A 15,346-nucleotide genomic window follows, 5' to 3' on the forward strand; every position below is an offset into this window, starting at 1 on the left:
ATAAGAAACGACAACTATGCTAAGACAATCACCAAACAAAAACTAGTTATATCATAGAATGCAGCACGGATGTGAGAACGTAATGAACATTCTTGGACCTAAAAGTATGAAATTTAAAATCCTGAGTGATAAAATGTGAGATCTCACATTGGTTAGAGAGAGAAACGAAACATTTTCTGTAAGGGTGTGAAAACCTCTCTCTAGCAGACTATGTTAACTGTGAGGTTGACGACAATACGTAACGGGCCAAAGTAGATATTGGTGGACTTGGACTGTTACAAATGGTATCAAAGCCAGACACCGAGCAATGTGCTAGCAAGGTTGATTGGCGTAAGGAAGATGGATTGTCATCCAAAGGGGGATGGATTGTGAGATCCCACGTTGGTTGGAGAGAGGAATGAAACATTTCTTATAAAAGAATGGAAACCTCTTCCTAACAACACGTTTTTAAAATTGAGAGACTGACGACGATACGTAACGAGTCAAAGCGGACAATATCTACTAGCAGTGGGCTTTAGCATTAGAAACAAGACCCACAACTAAGACAATCCCCATGTGATAATTCAGACAACTTCACTTGCAATCACTGATAAAAGCATAGACAGTGTACAACTAAATAACCCACCAGTTTTAACTTTTGTCACATGGGAATCAAAAAGATGCACAAAGTTGGACCATTTGGAAGATGAACCACAAGTTCTAGTTCTACTGACAGAGAGAGAGAAAAAAAAATCTAAGCCTATTACTAGCCGATATTATCTTCTTTGAGCATTCTCTTTCAAACATTCCCTCGCTAGGAAGAGAATTCCACACCCTTATAAAGAATCTTTCGTTCCTTTCTCCAACTGATATGGGATCTCACAATCCACACCCCCCTATTGGAGCCCGGCGTCCTTGCTTGCACTCATTCCTCACTCTAATCGATGTGGGACCCCCTAATCTACCCTTTTGGGGCCCAACGTCCTAAGCTGGCACACCGTTTGGTGTCCACCTCCTTTGGGGTTCAACCTCCTCGCTGGCACATCGCCCCGTGTCTAGCTCTGATACCATTTGTAACAGCCTAAACCCACCACTAACACTCATTGTCCTCTTTGGGCCTTCCCTTTCGGACTTCCCCTCAAAGTTTTTAAAACACGCTTGCTAGGGAGAGGTTTCCACACCCTTGTAAGAAAATATTTTGTTCCCCTCTCCAACCAACATGAGATCTCATAGAATATCCGATAAAAAACTGTCAAACCATAGCGTTTTGAAACCTAAGAACAAAAAACAACTAACAATCTAGCACACAAATTAAATCTCAGCATCATCGCTCCAAAATTTTGAAAGCACTCATCTTATGCTATCTAGTACTTACTCTTCACAATCAACTTGAATCATCACAATCAACAACATACAATTTAGAGCAAATGATGAGACTAAATTTGGAGCCAGGAACACACCATTATAGTTCACATGAATCAACAAACATACCCAGAAATTTTCCAACATGATGAAGAGAAAGAACGCCACAGTAACAACATGAAATGGCAGACAGACAGTGTATACATTAACAGGACATTCAAACCCAACATTGATATCTACTGTTTGAAATTCCATCTTTCCAAAAGTAAAGAACACTTCAAACCCAAAACATTGCAGAAAATCACACCCAAATGCTCATTCAAACTTAATTGGTAATAAAAGAATCATCCTAAAATAATCAGTGGTATCAAACCGGATCTCCAAGTGATAGCTAGAGAGAAAAGATTGATATCTAATACTCATTGGAATCGTGGCACGAAGAACTTGGATCGGACAAGGCAAGATCATCATTGGTAACCTAGAAACTATGAACCGGGGATTTATCTGCTGCCAACAACCGAAAGCATACCGCCATCGGCGACTTCTTGCTCGTCAATATACAAATCCTCTGTAACCCTAAAGGCGGCATGTATCAAAACAAGAAAAACCCCAATCAAAACCGAAATCAATACGTTCAACGACACATCCGTGTACACCAAAGCGACAATCGTGACCAATCCAAGCACAGCCAACACGACTCGATCATCAACAACACGATTATACACCACCAATGGACCATCCGTGAAAAAATAAAGGAAGAACCAGGCAACGAACACGATCAAGAAGACAATCAAGGAAACAGGGTGCCAGAGGAGGCTGAGAAAGAGAATGAGCAAGACGATGAAGGTGTAATTAACACGAAAGTAGTTGAGATTGCGCTTACATCGAATGGTCGCTTCGGAAATGGATGAAGGGCGGGTGAAGGACGACGGCGGCTGGAGAAGCTCCCGCCATGGCCGTAAAGTGGCGTAAATGGAATGGGAGGCGGGTCTGAAACGGGATAGGATGGGAGTTTCAGAGAAGGCATATGGAGTTGGCTGAACAGAGGCCATTGCCGTTGCTGTAAAACTTCAACTGCGATCAAGCGCCGGCGAGGAGAGAATTCACGAGTGTAGCGACAGAGAAAACGGGAGTCTCGTCTCGAGACAGCCTCCAGCTGATGACACTGACAGTAAAAGAAATAAATAAAATATTATTTATTATATATTATTTATTTATTTATTTATTACTTATTGTTCGCACGCTCGCCAAATTTCCCGGGCTCTACCTCTCCTTCGCCTCTGCCGCCGAGCCATGGTCTACATAGCTTCCTGGGACGAATTCGTTGAGCGTTCTGTGCAATTGTTCCGCTCCGATCCTAATTCTGTAAGTTTTTACTTCGAAATCCGTTTCTGTAGATGTTGCTGCTGAGAAATCAACATTACAGATGAGAAATTAGATCGCATGATTGTATTGTGATTCTACAATTGCATTTTTAACTCTTGAATTACATGAAATCGAGCTAGTCATCGCTGCAGACTTGAATGATTTGAATTGAGCATAATGAATTGTGAAGAGATTTCTGATTCATCTATTGCGAACTTACCGTCTACTCATATGTTCCGTTTCTTGCATCGTTTCTCGTTTTTTCGATTCCTTCTAACTGCGACCACCGTTTTCTTTTTCAATCCTACTGGATATTTAGACGCGGTACAACGTAAAGTATCGACACTGCGATGGGAAACTGGTTCTTAAAGTCACCGATAACCGTGAGGTAAGGAATTGTTTATTGAGATATTGATGAACATCATGTGTTTTTTTGGTCAGTGATCGGGGTGGGAATTTCTGTTATTGACTGTCAACTATATGCTTGGCTCTGTGTTTCATGTGGCAAATTCTCAGCCTTATGAATATTAAACGGAAATGTTTGGAGAAGCGTGTTGAGTCTTTGATGCACTTGTATCCAAGCAGACTTCTGAACAAGTTTTCGTTCAGGCTATGTCTCTCCACTTTATTCTTCTGTAAAGTGTCGAGTAGACAACAGTTGAATAACCAACAACTAGCAATTTAGAAATCAGGTCTTAAACCTAACCATTAATCCAAACCAAATCTTTCATCGATTCATTTGGTTTCTTATTGTGAGATGCCGCATCGGTTGGAGAAGAGAATGAAACATTCTTTATAAGGGTGTAAAAACTTTAACTTCTCCCTAGCAAACATTCTTTATAACCGCATCGTTTCTCGTTTTAAAGAGGACAATATCTGCTAGCGGTGGGCTTGAGTTTTGGCTGTTACGCTTATATTGGCTGAAGTTATCTTTCATAATCATTCTACGGAAGATTAGAATGTGAGAGTGTTTGTTACCATGCTAGAAATGGTTTTCTTTTCCTTCTCACGTGGAAAAAATGAAAGCTAATTACTGCAAGGTGCATGGGTGCAACTTATCAACTAAGAATCTGATTGGTAAGTTCATACTTTGATGCTTGCTTGAATGGGGAATTTTCTGTATATATGCTTGTACCCTTGTGACAAACTGGACAAGTCAAATGATCTTCTATTGAAATGAACACTCTGGAAGTAACCAATTGGCATAACGGCACATGTCGAATCATAAAAATTTCAATATCGAGATGTTTTAGGTCTACTAATTTCCTCTTTTTTTCCTTTTGTTTTCTCCCTGTTTTCCAGTGTCTTAAGTTCAAGACTGACCAGGCACAGGATGCCAAGAAGATGGAAAAACTCGACAACATATTCTTCACTTTGATGGCCCGTGGCCCTGATGGTATTTTGCTTTTTAATTTATGTTGATTAATGTAGCATCAGAATACGCTGTTGAATAATAAATAACCACTTTCTAGTGACATGATTTAGGACTAAAATTTTGTTAAGATTTGAATTCTTGTTGTCTATATAATTGGAATCGAAACTATATATTCTTTAGTTGCATGAAAGTTTCATATCCTCAAATTGCAGAAACTTGTAAATTAGCTCCATGATGATTTCAGTACTTGAGGATGAGTTCACTACTCCTCTGAATGCCGTTTGAGCCCATGATTGAGTGTAGACCTGCTTGCTAACTTACTTATATTGGCCAAAATGGTTCACGGCAAGACTGGAGTTTCACACAATCTATGATCTATATGCAACCTTCGCATTCATAGACCATCTTTCTTAGTCTATATAATTTTCTTTTTATTTATCCATCAATGCTTCAACCTCTAAGTCTAATGTGCACTCAATTCTACTTATTGGAATTCTCATGTATTTTTTACTTTTCTCTTTTTTACAGTGGATATATCAGAAGTGACGGGCAAGGACCAGGTTGATGCACAGCCAACCAAGAAAGGAAGGGGGAGGAAGCAATGACTTCACATTGACTACTGCACGGATAAGTTTATTGTACTTCTCTAAACTCATTGATGAAATATAGTCTCTATTTACTATTTATTTAGTTAATCTTCTCGTCTTACTTTTTTCAGAATCGATTATTAAAGTTCTGGAGTAAATTTAACAATGCCGTCCCTTTTTGTTTTTTTTTTTTTCCTTTTTAATTTTGGCATGCATTTTGATTGTAATACATGATTTTTCTTCAATATTGATAAACATTTTCACAAGTTCCACCTCAGTACACTCATTTTCTCCTATGCTCTGTTCACATCTTGTGCCAATACTTTAATTTCGCTCAAAGTAGTTTAAGAAACTAACCATTATGGATTGACCTAATGGTTAATGGTTATTGGTGCAAGTAAAAATGGTATTAACACTTCGAAAGAATGGTTCAGACTTCATGGAGGTCACTTACGACATCACCTACTTAGGATATTAAAATTCTACCAGGTTCCTGACAACCAAATGTTTCAAGGTTAGGCAGTTGTCTTCTGAGATTACTCAAAGTATGGGTGAACTAGTTTGGAAAGCCTCTGAACTATTATTAGATAATTTACGAAATTCATATAAGAGTACAGGTTAATCCATTAAAGAATACATAATATGGAATGGTCCTATGATATAAATTAACGATAATACAAGATTTGAAGATATTGTCAAAGCTTTTTATTTGAGTGTTCTCCTGCTGCCATGTAAACATGGAGAGGATTCTCTACTCTATTTCAAATATCTAGAGCTTTCTAATTGTTCATATCTTTCATTGTAGACTTCGATATAAACACAATCTTTTCGGTAGTGTATCCATTATTGTTGAGTGTAAGGTAATTGTATTCTATTTTATTATTCTACTTCTACTAGAAAATCAACTGTGACCAAGTATTTATTTGGTAGATTGTTAGAAGAAGTTGGCTAAGTCTGCTTTCTCGTGCCTCCTGATTTCAGATTTATGATCATGCCTTGCACATTGAACCATTAGATATCCCACTAATACTACTTGAGTGAATGCATATCAAGATTTTTCTTTAGCAATGCTTTAGTCTTTTACCAAGATGTTCCAACCATCACTATGTTAGCTCTATCTTCAAATCTGCATGGAAGGCCCCTTCTTTAGTTGCTTTTGGGATGTATTTCTGGGATTTGTTTCAGTCATTGGAATTTCACCCATCAAAGCTCAAGTCTTTTCTTGATGGAGCTGAACACTGCTTGTTATAGCAAGAGTGTGTTCGAGATTGCTCTAGGTGAATAGTTTTCTTCTTTCAACAAATATTTTTGGGAAAAAAAAAAGTTAAATACTACGGATTCCATTTCGTTCCAGTGCTTGTACTCTTAGTTGCCCAATTTAGTTTTTGTACTTTTAATTATTCATTTAGTCTTTTTACTTTCAATAACTCTAGTTCTTCAAAGTTATTTATTATCAAAATTGGTTAAATAATAGTAAAAAGACACCATGTGAATATATTTTCAAAATTTATGCAGACTGAACTTTTCTTTTTGAAAAAATCAACTATGAACTGATAGCAAGGGACTAAACTTAAGATTATTAACAGTGCTAGAACTAAATTTGGATATGTGATAGTACAAAAACTAAAATAGAACAAAACCAGAACCAGAAGTGGAAGGTTAAACAGGATATTGGGAGGAACTAGCTAATTCTATGAGCATTTGAAAATGCTTTGAGGTATCTTTAAAATTTTCGAAGTGACTTTTTGACCTTTAGTGAAGGATGGTTGAAAATAATTTTTAATTAGTTAAAAATATTTTTCTAGCCCGTTGCTAATATTCTAAAGTGGGTCAAATTGATTGGAAAAAAATACTGAAGAATCAGAGTGCCTCGTCCTGCTCCAAAAGATGAGTTGGAAAACATTTCTCAACACTATAAATAGTGCTATTCCCTTCATAGAATCGACTCTAGGTCTACCTGATGCCTCTATCTCATCTTTTTCATTGATAACAAAATGTATTGGTTTGGTTTAAAGGCCAACCATATATGAGGTTGAAGATTCAATCCTCGAACCTTTTGTTCGATGTATCATGGATTAACTAGTTGAGTCATGCTCGGTTTAGTTCAAGAGTTTAAATTGTTGTAGTTGTCTATTAAGATGTTAAATATCTGTTGGTTGAAGGGTGCGGAAGTCGGTATGGATACTTTTGATTATCAAAACAATATTATAAAGAACCCAAATTCAAAAATCATAAAAGCCAAACTCATCCCTGTAGTCTTGAGCCAGCCAGAAATACCACACGCTTTCAACTTTATTGCTTTCACCTTTGGTTCATATCTAGGAATCTGTTCCCTAAGAGTACACATCTTTTTCTTTTTTAGCATGTGATTGTGTCAAGATTGAAGAAAGCTGTGCCAGTCACTGTCAAATGCAATCTTCTTGGCTGTACTGGCCAAGCAAAAACACTACCACACTTTGTTCTATAGGGAGATAAAGTCCCCTTGCTATGTTGAATTTGTTATCCATGTAGGGCTACTGGCTACTACTGTGTATGAATTGCAGGCTGAAGATTCCTTTCTAACAGATGATTATGAATATGTTATTGTTGATATTTCAGAGTTGCCCACTTTCCAAGGCTGTATTTTAATGCCCCTTAGTCTCAGTATCAAGAACAAAACTCTGGTATCAGATTCTCAGCCTATTGCATTATAAACTTTTTATGATTTACTCTCAAACGTGTTCTTCAGAGGTGAATAACTCTTTAACAGGTCTTTTGGGAACATTGTTGGGTTAAATTGGATTCATCCTCCACTGAGAGGATGATTTAGATCCTATAAACTTAACCTCATTATCTTTTTTTTTTTTTTTTTTTTTTTTTTTGGTACAACAAGTGGGGTATGAGGATTTGTACCTTCGACCTCACCAAAAAGAATATATGTCAATTATTGTCGAGGTATGTTGACTTTGACTTACAACCTCATTATTTGAGTTTGAAATGTCTCTTAACTTAACCTAACTAGATTTATGAACATCTATGTGTAGCATATTTGACTTGTAATCCTTAAGTAAAGGAGGGATAAATGAATGAACCAAAAACTACATCTGAATGAGAACGATCCTGAGGATAGAATAACTAAGAAAGACTTACAAGAATTGAAAGTTACTAGCTAGCAGATGCGTTTTAAAAACCTCGAGGGGAAGCCCAAAAGGGAAAGCTCAAAGAGGACAATATCTGTTAGTGGTAGGCTTGGGTCGTTATAGTGTATCTTCCCTTTCGGTAATTGAAGTTTTCCAAGTTGAATGAAAGTTTGTTTTAAGGAGGTAGGATTAGATTACATCAAGGTTCTTGACTTGTTGGGTTAAATCCAATCCAATGATGGAGGAAGATGAAAGAAGGGGGAGTTAGATTCTAAGGATAGTAAGAAAACCCTCCATCTTACAGAAAGCCTCACTGATAGGATCATACTAAAATCCCAAACCACCAGCTTTCTCCTTTAGTTAGACCACTTTATTAAAAGCAGGGAAAGAAAAGCGTTTAAAATTGATGTGTCTCATTATGTTGTGAAGAAATTTCAAACATTGTTTGCTCTTTTTTCCCCTTTGTCAAAGTGAAGTTGTGTGTCTCTGCTGGTGGGGTGAGATCCAATGCAAGAAGGGCCAATATTGAGCTTTTGGGAGAATAAATTAAGAGCTATATTATTCCTTCTTCTATTTGTTGCTCACCTTTATTCGTATGATTATGAGGCGTTTAAGAAGATTATTAGCACTTAAATTGTGATTTAGCTTTAATTTTGTTATTGTGTAAAATTAAAGTTTTTTTTCTGGAGGCTAGTGGGATGTTCTATCATTCAGGTAGAAGATCCTCATTTTGATAAAAGTAGAGATGTCTATCAGGTGAGAAGAGAAAGCTTTCTATATCTCCGTCTATGTTATCTTCTTTAATCTCATTCTTGCAAAATTTTCTATAATTATTTTTTATTATTTTTATGGAGATTTTTTTTTTTACTGAAAATTCGTGGGTATGTTTTTTTTTTAAAAAAATTTTTTAGTGGATAATTTCTATTTTTTAATATAATTTCGATTAAAAAATGTAAGAGGTCCTAGTAAATCCAATCACTTTTCATAAACAATGATATAATATAATATAATGTTATAGAAATTGAAATTTCAAATAAAGGTTAATTTTGTGTCTTAGTTTTGATATTATATATATATGAAGTGGGGCGGGAATAGAGAATATAAAAATCTCTTCTCTCTCATCTCTTCAATGAGAATTTCTTGTTCTGTTCAAGGTAGATCTCATGGGATAAATAAACATCTCTACTTCTCTATGGGAACTTGACTCGAATTAAATGGACATCACTATCTTCCTATAGAGCTCCAGATTAAATGGACATCTTTATCTTTATCGGAAAAGAATGTACTCTTTTTATTCTTCTAAATTTCTTTAGAAGAAAATAAAATAAGTTTTTTCCCCTCTTATTTTGAAACCAGAATCCTTGATTTGATAACCATCTTTTGGCTAACCTAACCTCCTCCATTCCTCGGTACCAACAAGGGGTAGCACAACAATATTCACCTGTTGTCTATTGATTACGCCTTTCGGCCTGACTCACTCCTCGTGAATGAACCTTGCAGAGGAACCCTTATCCTTGCTTTTGCTTAAGTAACCCTCTTATATAGCGTGGAATTATTGGGAAGGAATTATTTATAAATTATTAAAAAAAAAAAAAAAAAAAAAAACATTATGAGTGAATGGAATTTCAATATTTGAAGGTAGAGATAAGGTTGAAAAAATGTGTGATTTTATTTTTATAAAGTTTATACACCGACTTTATAGACCGTGTGACACCCATTATCTTAAAATTCTCTTTTCAATTTCATATGATTGAATCCCTTTATTCCCAACTCTTTTCATATAAATACACTAAATTAAATGACTTAATTTTAATAATCATGATTAATCCTCAATAATTATAATCCCACTAACTTTCATTGATTATGGTATCATTTTATTTTAAAATTGGCCTCTCCACTAAATTTAAATAACTTCATAAAGTCATCAAACTTTATACACATTATTATAAATATTTTAAAATATTCTTAAAAGAGAGAGACAGTTGGGCGGATGAGATTAAATTCTTAATTATTCTTTAAATCTATGTATGGCTTTGATACTATTTGTAACGCCCTAGGCTCACCGTTACCCGATATTGTCCTCTTTGGGCTTTCCCTTTCAGGGTTCCCCTCAAAGGTTTAAAACTCGTCTGTTATGAGAAGGTCCCACACTCTTATGAAGGGTGTTTTAGTCTCCTCCCCGGGACATTGCAATTATTTACAATTATTTTTTTTATTTATTCTCCAATGTTAAGAATATTTAATAATAAATTATAGTTTATCATATATATCATATTTGATATTTTATTATAAGACATATGTTATTACCTTATGTATCTTTCTATTTATTGTTATTTTCGTTTATTACTCTTTCCATGTCTTTGTAATTTATTTGATTATAAATAAGATAACTTTCACACCATTACCATTTAGGTGGGGTGGATTAAGTAAATATTCTCATCCGACCACTCTTAACAATAGATTTCAACTATTTTGAAAGTAATTTTTATTAAAAACAAAAATTTGAATAAATAATCTAAACCCAAAAAATTTATAGTTGAGTTCATTAATTTTGGTTGAAAAAATTGATAATTCGAATAATTGTGTCGAGTCTAAAATATGTCTCAACCCACTCAACTAGCCCTAACCTACGAATACCTCTGAAGTCGAACGGTTACTCAGTTAAACTATTATTACGGAGCAAAGAATCAAAGCACCAACTTCATAAACAAGAGATTAGATAGACTTGAACTTGGGATTTTGTTAATCCAAAAAATAATTTAGTTAAAAAAAAAGTAATAAAAATTATAAAAAAATAATAATAAAGTTGTAAAATAGTGAGGTGGAGGTGGATGACTTTTGACCGAGGGAGACTAATAGGGAAAAGGGTCAACTATTGTGGTCCCAGTGGGACCCACTTCCCTGTCAGCCGCAGGACATGCCTCTCTTCCCATGATTGCATCAGGTCGAATCTTTGCCCCTAAAATCCCATTTTTATTTTCTTTTTTTATTTTCTTTTTATTTTTTTATGCTATCTAATCTCATCTAAATATACTTTATATATTCTAAATTTTTATTTTAAATATCTCGTAATATTAAAATTTTATATAAATAAATAACTCAATTATTTCATGGTTAATATTATAATTTTTTAAAATTATATAAATAGTTTTAAGATTTAAATATTTATAAGATTAATTGTAAAATAATTAAAGTTTGGATAATTTTGAATTTTAGGATAAGGATTTATAGTTGAAAAATTGTGTGCATGGTGAGTGTAAGTTTGGCAACTCCAAAATGCGGCTCTAAACCAATAAAAATAAATAAATAAATAAATTTGAAATTAAATTATTAAAAAAAATCTTTTTTTTTTCCTCTCTCCAACTTCAAATTAGTAGGAGTTCGTGTGACAAATAATTCACCTAATTCCAACTATCCATCCGAAATAATAAATGTTGGGTAGGATTATGTTTCATTTCGAATTTTTTATTAAATCAAAAGATTCAGATCGTGGGTTGACATTTTTGTGGTTGGTCAACTCAATCAATCTGAAAACAGGACTACAACCCAACTCTAGCGGTAAGATTATTATGAAAATTAAAAAAATTTAACGATTTTAACCCAAGTTAGTGTGCCGTTGTGACTTTTGAATGTTTGATATTAATCCAACCCACTCTAAAATAGATGATTAAGTTGGGTGAGTTGCCCGAATCAACAATTCAACCAACCTGAGATTTTGAATTCATCGAAAATATTTTTTTCAACCCAATCGGTGTAAAAAAACCTTTTTCTTTTCCTCTCTCAAACTATTTAAACAAGCAAGGTGGGAAAAGAAGAAAAAAAAGGTAGGAGTTGGGGTGTGGCTTGTTCAAGGAGTTGGGTTCTCTTCTCCAAGCGAGACAAAAGCAAAAGCAAAAGCAAAAACAAAAACAAATGATGGAAGTTTTAGTTTAGGGTTTCAGAAACTTACACGCTCTGTTTTTCTCTCTTCTCATGATTTCTTCTTCCATTTCAACTGTTTTGATGCTTCCTTTCTGGGTTTTTGTTGTATAGTTCTAAGCTTTCTGGGGCTTCTTTTGATTCATTTTCTTGTGTTCTAAACCTCTGTGTTTTGTTCTTCAAATGGAAGAGCTTGAAGAAGCTAACAGAGCCGCCATAGATAGCTGCCATGGAGTTTTGAATCTTTTAGCTCAGCCTTCTCCTCAAGAACAAGGTGAGCTGAGGAAGAATTTAATGGTGGAAACTGGAGAGGCTGTTTTTAAGCTCAAGAAAGTGGTGTCTCTTTTGAATTCTGGGTTTGGTTATGCAAAAGTTAGAAGATTCAAGAACATTCCTCTGCCTTTGCCCCAAAAATTTCTCTTAGATCCTCCAAACAATGGTTTGAATGGTAAAATTTCAGTTTTTTTGGGAAACCCAGATTTGGAAATGGATCAAAATCATAAGAATTCCCTCAAAATTCATAAACAAGCTGCTCCATCTTTGAACTTTAGCTTCCCCCAGCAACAGCAGCAGCAGAGGAAGCAAGCAGAGATGATGTTTGTTAGGAGTAACAGTGGAATGAATATGAATTTTGATGCTTCTAAGTGCACATTGACAATGTCATCTGCTAGATCTTTTATTTCTTCGTTGAGTATGGATGGGAGCGTTGCCGACGGGAGCTCGTTCCATTTGATCGGGCCGTCGTCGACGATGTCGGGCGATAACAAGAGGAGGTTTTCTGGAAGGGGAGATGAAGGGAGCTTGAAATGTGGTAGCACTGGCAAATGCCATTGCTCAAAGAAGAGGTTGGATTGATATCCATCTTGTTGGGTGTTGATATCCCTTTGGTTTACTGATAATTTGGGTTGTTTTTGTAGGAAACATCGAGTGAAGAGATCAATTAAGGTTCCTGCTATAAGTAACAAACTTGCTGATATCCCTTCTGATGATTATTCATGGAGGAAATATGGGCAGAAGCCAATTAAGGGTTCTCCTCATCCCAGGTATGATTAAATTTCGGTCGGTCCTAACTGATATTGTCCACTTTGTGCATAACTCTAACCTCAATGGCGTGTTTACTTGTGAGATTCCAATCGGTTGGAAAAAGGAACGAAGGATTGCTTATAAGGGTGTGAAAACTTCTCCCCAACCGATGCGATAGTGATATGTAATGGGCCAAAACGGACAATATCCGCTAGTAGTGGGCTTGAATTGTTACAAATGGTATCAGAGCGGGACATCATATGGTGTGCCAGCAAGAACGCTGGGCTCCAAGGGAATGGATTGTCAAATCCCACATCGGTTAGAGAGGGAAACAAAACATTCCTTATAAGAGTGTGAAAACCTCTCACCAACCGACCGTTTTAAAACTATGAGGCTGATGGTGATACGTAACGGGCCACAACGGACAATATCTGCTAACGATGGGCTTAGATTGTTACAAATGGTATTAGAGTCAGATATCGGGCAGTGTGCCACGAGGACGTTGGGCACCCAAAGGGTGGATTGTGAGATCTTATATAGGATGGAGAGGGGAACAAAGCATTTCTTATAAGGGTGTGGAAACCTCTCCTAGCATACGGGTTTTAAAACTGTGAGGCTGACGGCGATATGTAACAGGTCAAAACAGACCACATCGACTAGCGGTGGGCTATAAGAAGCTTATAATGACTTCTACTTCCAATAACCATGGTTAAAGAGTGTCTGTTTGCTAAATCATTAGAAAAGGATGTTCATATAACATGATCATTACCAAGAAAATGGAAATGAAAAGGGTCCAAGTTTTTGTGATTTTTCGACAACTCAAAGAACGAAAACTTCGGGCGATCATCAAAACGAATCGATGCCTGTTTCTTTTCCATTTTCGTCTCGTTGGATTATTTCGAACTCGAAAAATTGAGGATCTGAGAGAGGGAAAGTGTTGATGATTGAGGAAGTTTGTAAAATGAGTTTGTTTTTGTTGTAAAATGTGTGCAGGGGTTATTACAAATGCAGCAGCATGAGAGGTTGTCCAGCGAGAAAGCACGTCGAGCGATGCTTAGAGGACCCGTCGATGCTTATCGTAACGTACGAAGGAGAGCATAATCACCCGAAAATGTCGACGCAATCTGCACACACTTAGCCTACAACAAGCTCAAATTAAGCAGGATTGGAGCCTCCATTTTTGTTTTGTATTAATCAAAACTTAGTTTGGGATTGGTGTTGGTGCTTCTTTTGTACATACTTTTGGCCTCAACATTTGAACCAATCTCTTCAATTTGGAGACTTTCCTTTCCAAATCATAAAGGGAAATTTGATCTCGACCGCTAATAGATATTGTCTGCTTTAGTTCGTTATGTATCACTGTCAACCTTACGATTTTAAAACGTGTTTGTTATGAAGAGATTTCCATACCCTTATAAAAAATATTTCGTTCTGCTCTCTTCAACCGACTTGGAATTTCCATACACTTTAGTTGTAGAGGGGAACTAAATATTTTTTATAAGGGTGTGAAAACCTCTCCCTAATAGATGCGTTTTAAAAACCGTGAGGCTGAAGGTAATACATAACGGGCTAAAGCGGACAATATCTGTTACCAAGACCAGAGATGATGAGATGAGATGTGTCAACGCGTATCAGGCTAAAATAGGGATAAGGTCGAGTCATATGACCTGACCTAGTGTAGAGGCAAGTCAACTAGAGTCGTAAACATGCACACATGGGCAGTTCGTGTGGTGGAACAAGCTTAGATTCTGTACGAGTTGTGTTCGTTGGCAAAGGAGAATCTCGCCCAAGATCCAATAAAGTCGCAAAGCTAGCGAGAAATGTGAACATAACTTGAATTTTCCTTAAGACTTGTCATGAACGTGCCAAAGATCCTGATGTCGCACGGTTGAAAAAGTACAAATGTGACACAAATTTTAAAATTTTTAATTTTATAGATAATGGATCATTTAATTCATATTTAATATTCCTTTGGGCTTTCAGTTGGGTAAACATTGGGCTGTGGCCTCAAATGTTTAGAAATGGGCCTATGGTGTAAAATGGAGAGCCCAATATTAGCAAGCGTACGGCCCAAAGAACTCTAGAAGGGAAAGTATTAGAAGCTATTTAGGGATCCTTTTCTCCCTGTACTCTTAAATCATATCATGAAAGTGTTTCAAAACCCTTGCAATAAAACATGAAAATTTTCATGCAAAATCAAAACAATAGTGAAAGATGTTTGGAAGACATGTTCTTGCACTATCGTGCACGAGATCATGATCGGGTACCATACTACCTTTGTAGCTTGGTCATATGGTGTGTAATTGTGCTGAGTGTGCGACTATCATCCAAAAAATCGTATCTCATTCATCATTTTACCATTTTTGAAACGAAGTTTTCCCAACTTCTAAAATTTGACCAAAATGTTACCATATGCATGTTAAGAAGGTCAGAACGTATGTGCATCACTTTCATGCAGAAATTAGTATACTTTCACACAACTATCCTATTACATCATTTTCACTCATGTTGAACCTCTACAAGATCTATAGAAAAGAAGGGAAAATGTATAAATATTCCATTAATTTAAGGACCCACACCAGATCCCAAATATAGAAAATATCCGTTCATAAACATGA

At 36.0% G+C, this 15,346-nt stretch overlaps 3 protein-coding genes across 6 annotated transcripts; 2 read left to right on the forward strand and 1 right to left on the reverse strand.

Moving 5' to 3' along the window:
- Positions 1–1,490: 1,490 nt before the first annotated feature.
- Positions 1,491–2,698, reverse strand: LOC111466988 (PRA1 family protein E-like). The gene is made up of 2 exons (XM_023111731.1): positions 2,609–2,698; positions 1,491–2,506 (listed from the first exon to the last, which is right to left on the reverse strand). The coding sequence occupies exon 2, from the start codon at positions 2,391–2,393 to the stop codon at positions 1,842–1,844; it is 552 nt and encodes a 183-aa protein (XP_022967499.1). The 5' UTR covers positions 2,394–2,506; positions 2,609–2,698; the 3' UTR covers positions 1,491–1,841.
- On the forward strand, positions 2,560–7,379 carry LOC111466989 (signal recognition particle 9 kDa protein-like). Of its 4 annotated transcripts, none has more exons than XM_023111734.1 (5): positions 2,560–2,706; positions 3,026–3,094; positions 4,009–4,102; positions 4,610–4,712; positions 7,267–7,379. In XM_023111734.1, exons 1-4 carry the CDS (start codon positions 2,635–2,637, stop codon positions 4,684–4,686), a joined length of 312 nt encoding a protein of 103 aa, XP_022967502.1. In that variant the 5' UTR covers positions 2,560–2,634; the 3' UTR covers positions 4,687–4,712; positions 7,267–7,379. The 4 variants fall into 4 exon arrangements, with proteins under 4 accessions (XP_022967502.1, XP_022967503.1, XP_022967501.1 ...); XM_023111735.1 differs by lacking the exon at positions 7,267–7,379 and adding an exon at positions 7,031–7,106; XM_023111733.1 differs by lacking the exon at positions 7,267–7,379 and adding an exon at positions 4,800–4,942.
- Positions 7,380–11,597: 4,218 nt separating this feature from the next.
- Positions 11,598–14,139, forward strand: LOC111466947 (probable WRKY transcription factor 21). Its single transcript, XM_023111642.1, has 3 exons — positions 11,598–12,550; positions 12,623–12,748; positions 13,722–14,139. Exons 1-3 carry the CDS (start codon positions 11,889–11,891, stop codon positions 13,864–13,866), a joined length of 933 nt encoding a protein of 310 aa, XP_022967410.1. The 5' UTR covers positions 11,598–11,888; the 3' UTR covers positions 13,867–14,139.
- Positions 14,140–15,346: the final 1,207 nt, after the last annotated feature.

This window comes from Cucurbita maxima, unplaced genomic scaffold, assembly GCF_002738345.1.
Source record: "Cucurbita maxima cultivar Rimu unplaced genomic scaffold, Cmax_1.0 Cma_Scf00032, whole genome shotgun sequence".
In the NCBI taxonomy this organism is placed as follows: Eukaryota; Viridiplantae; Streptophyta; class Magnoliopsida; order Cucurbitales; family Cucurbitaceae; genus Cucurbita; species Cucurbita maxima.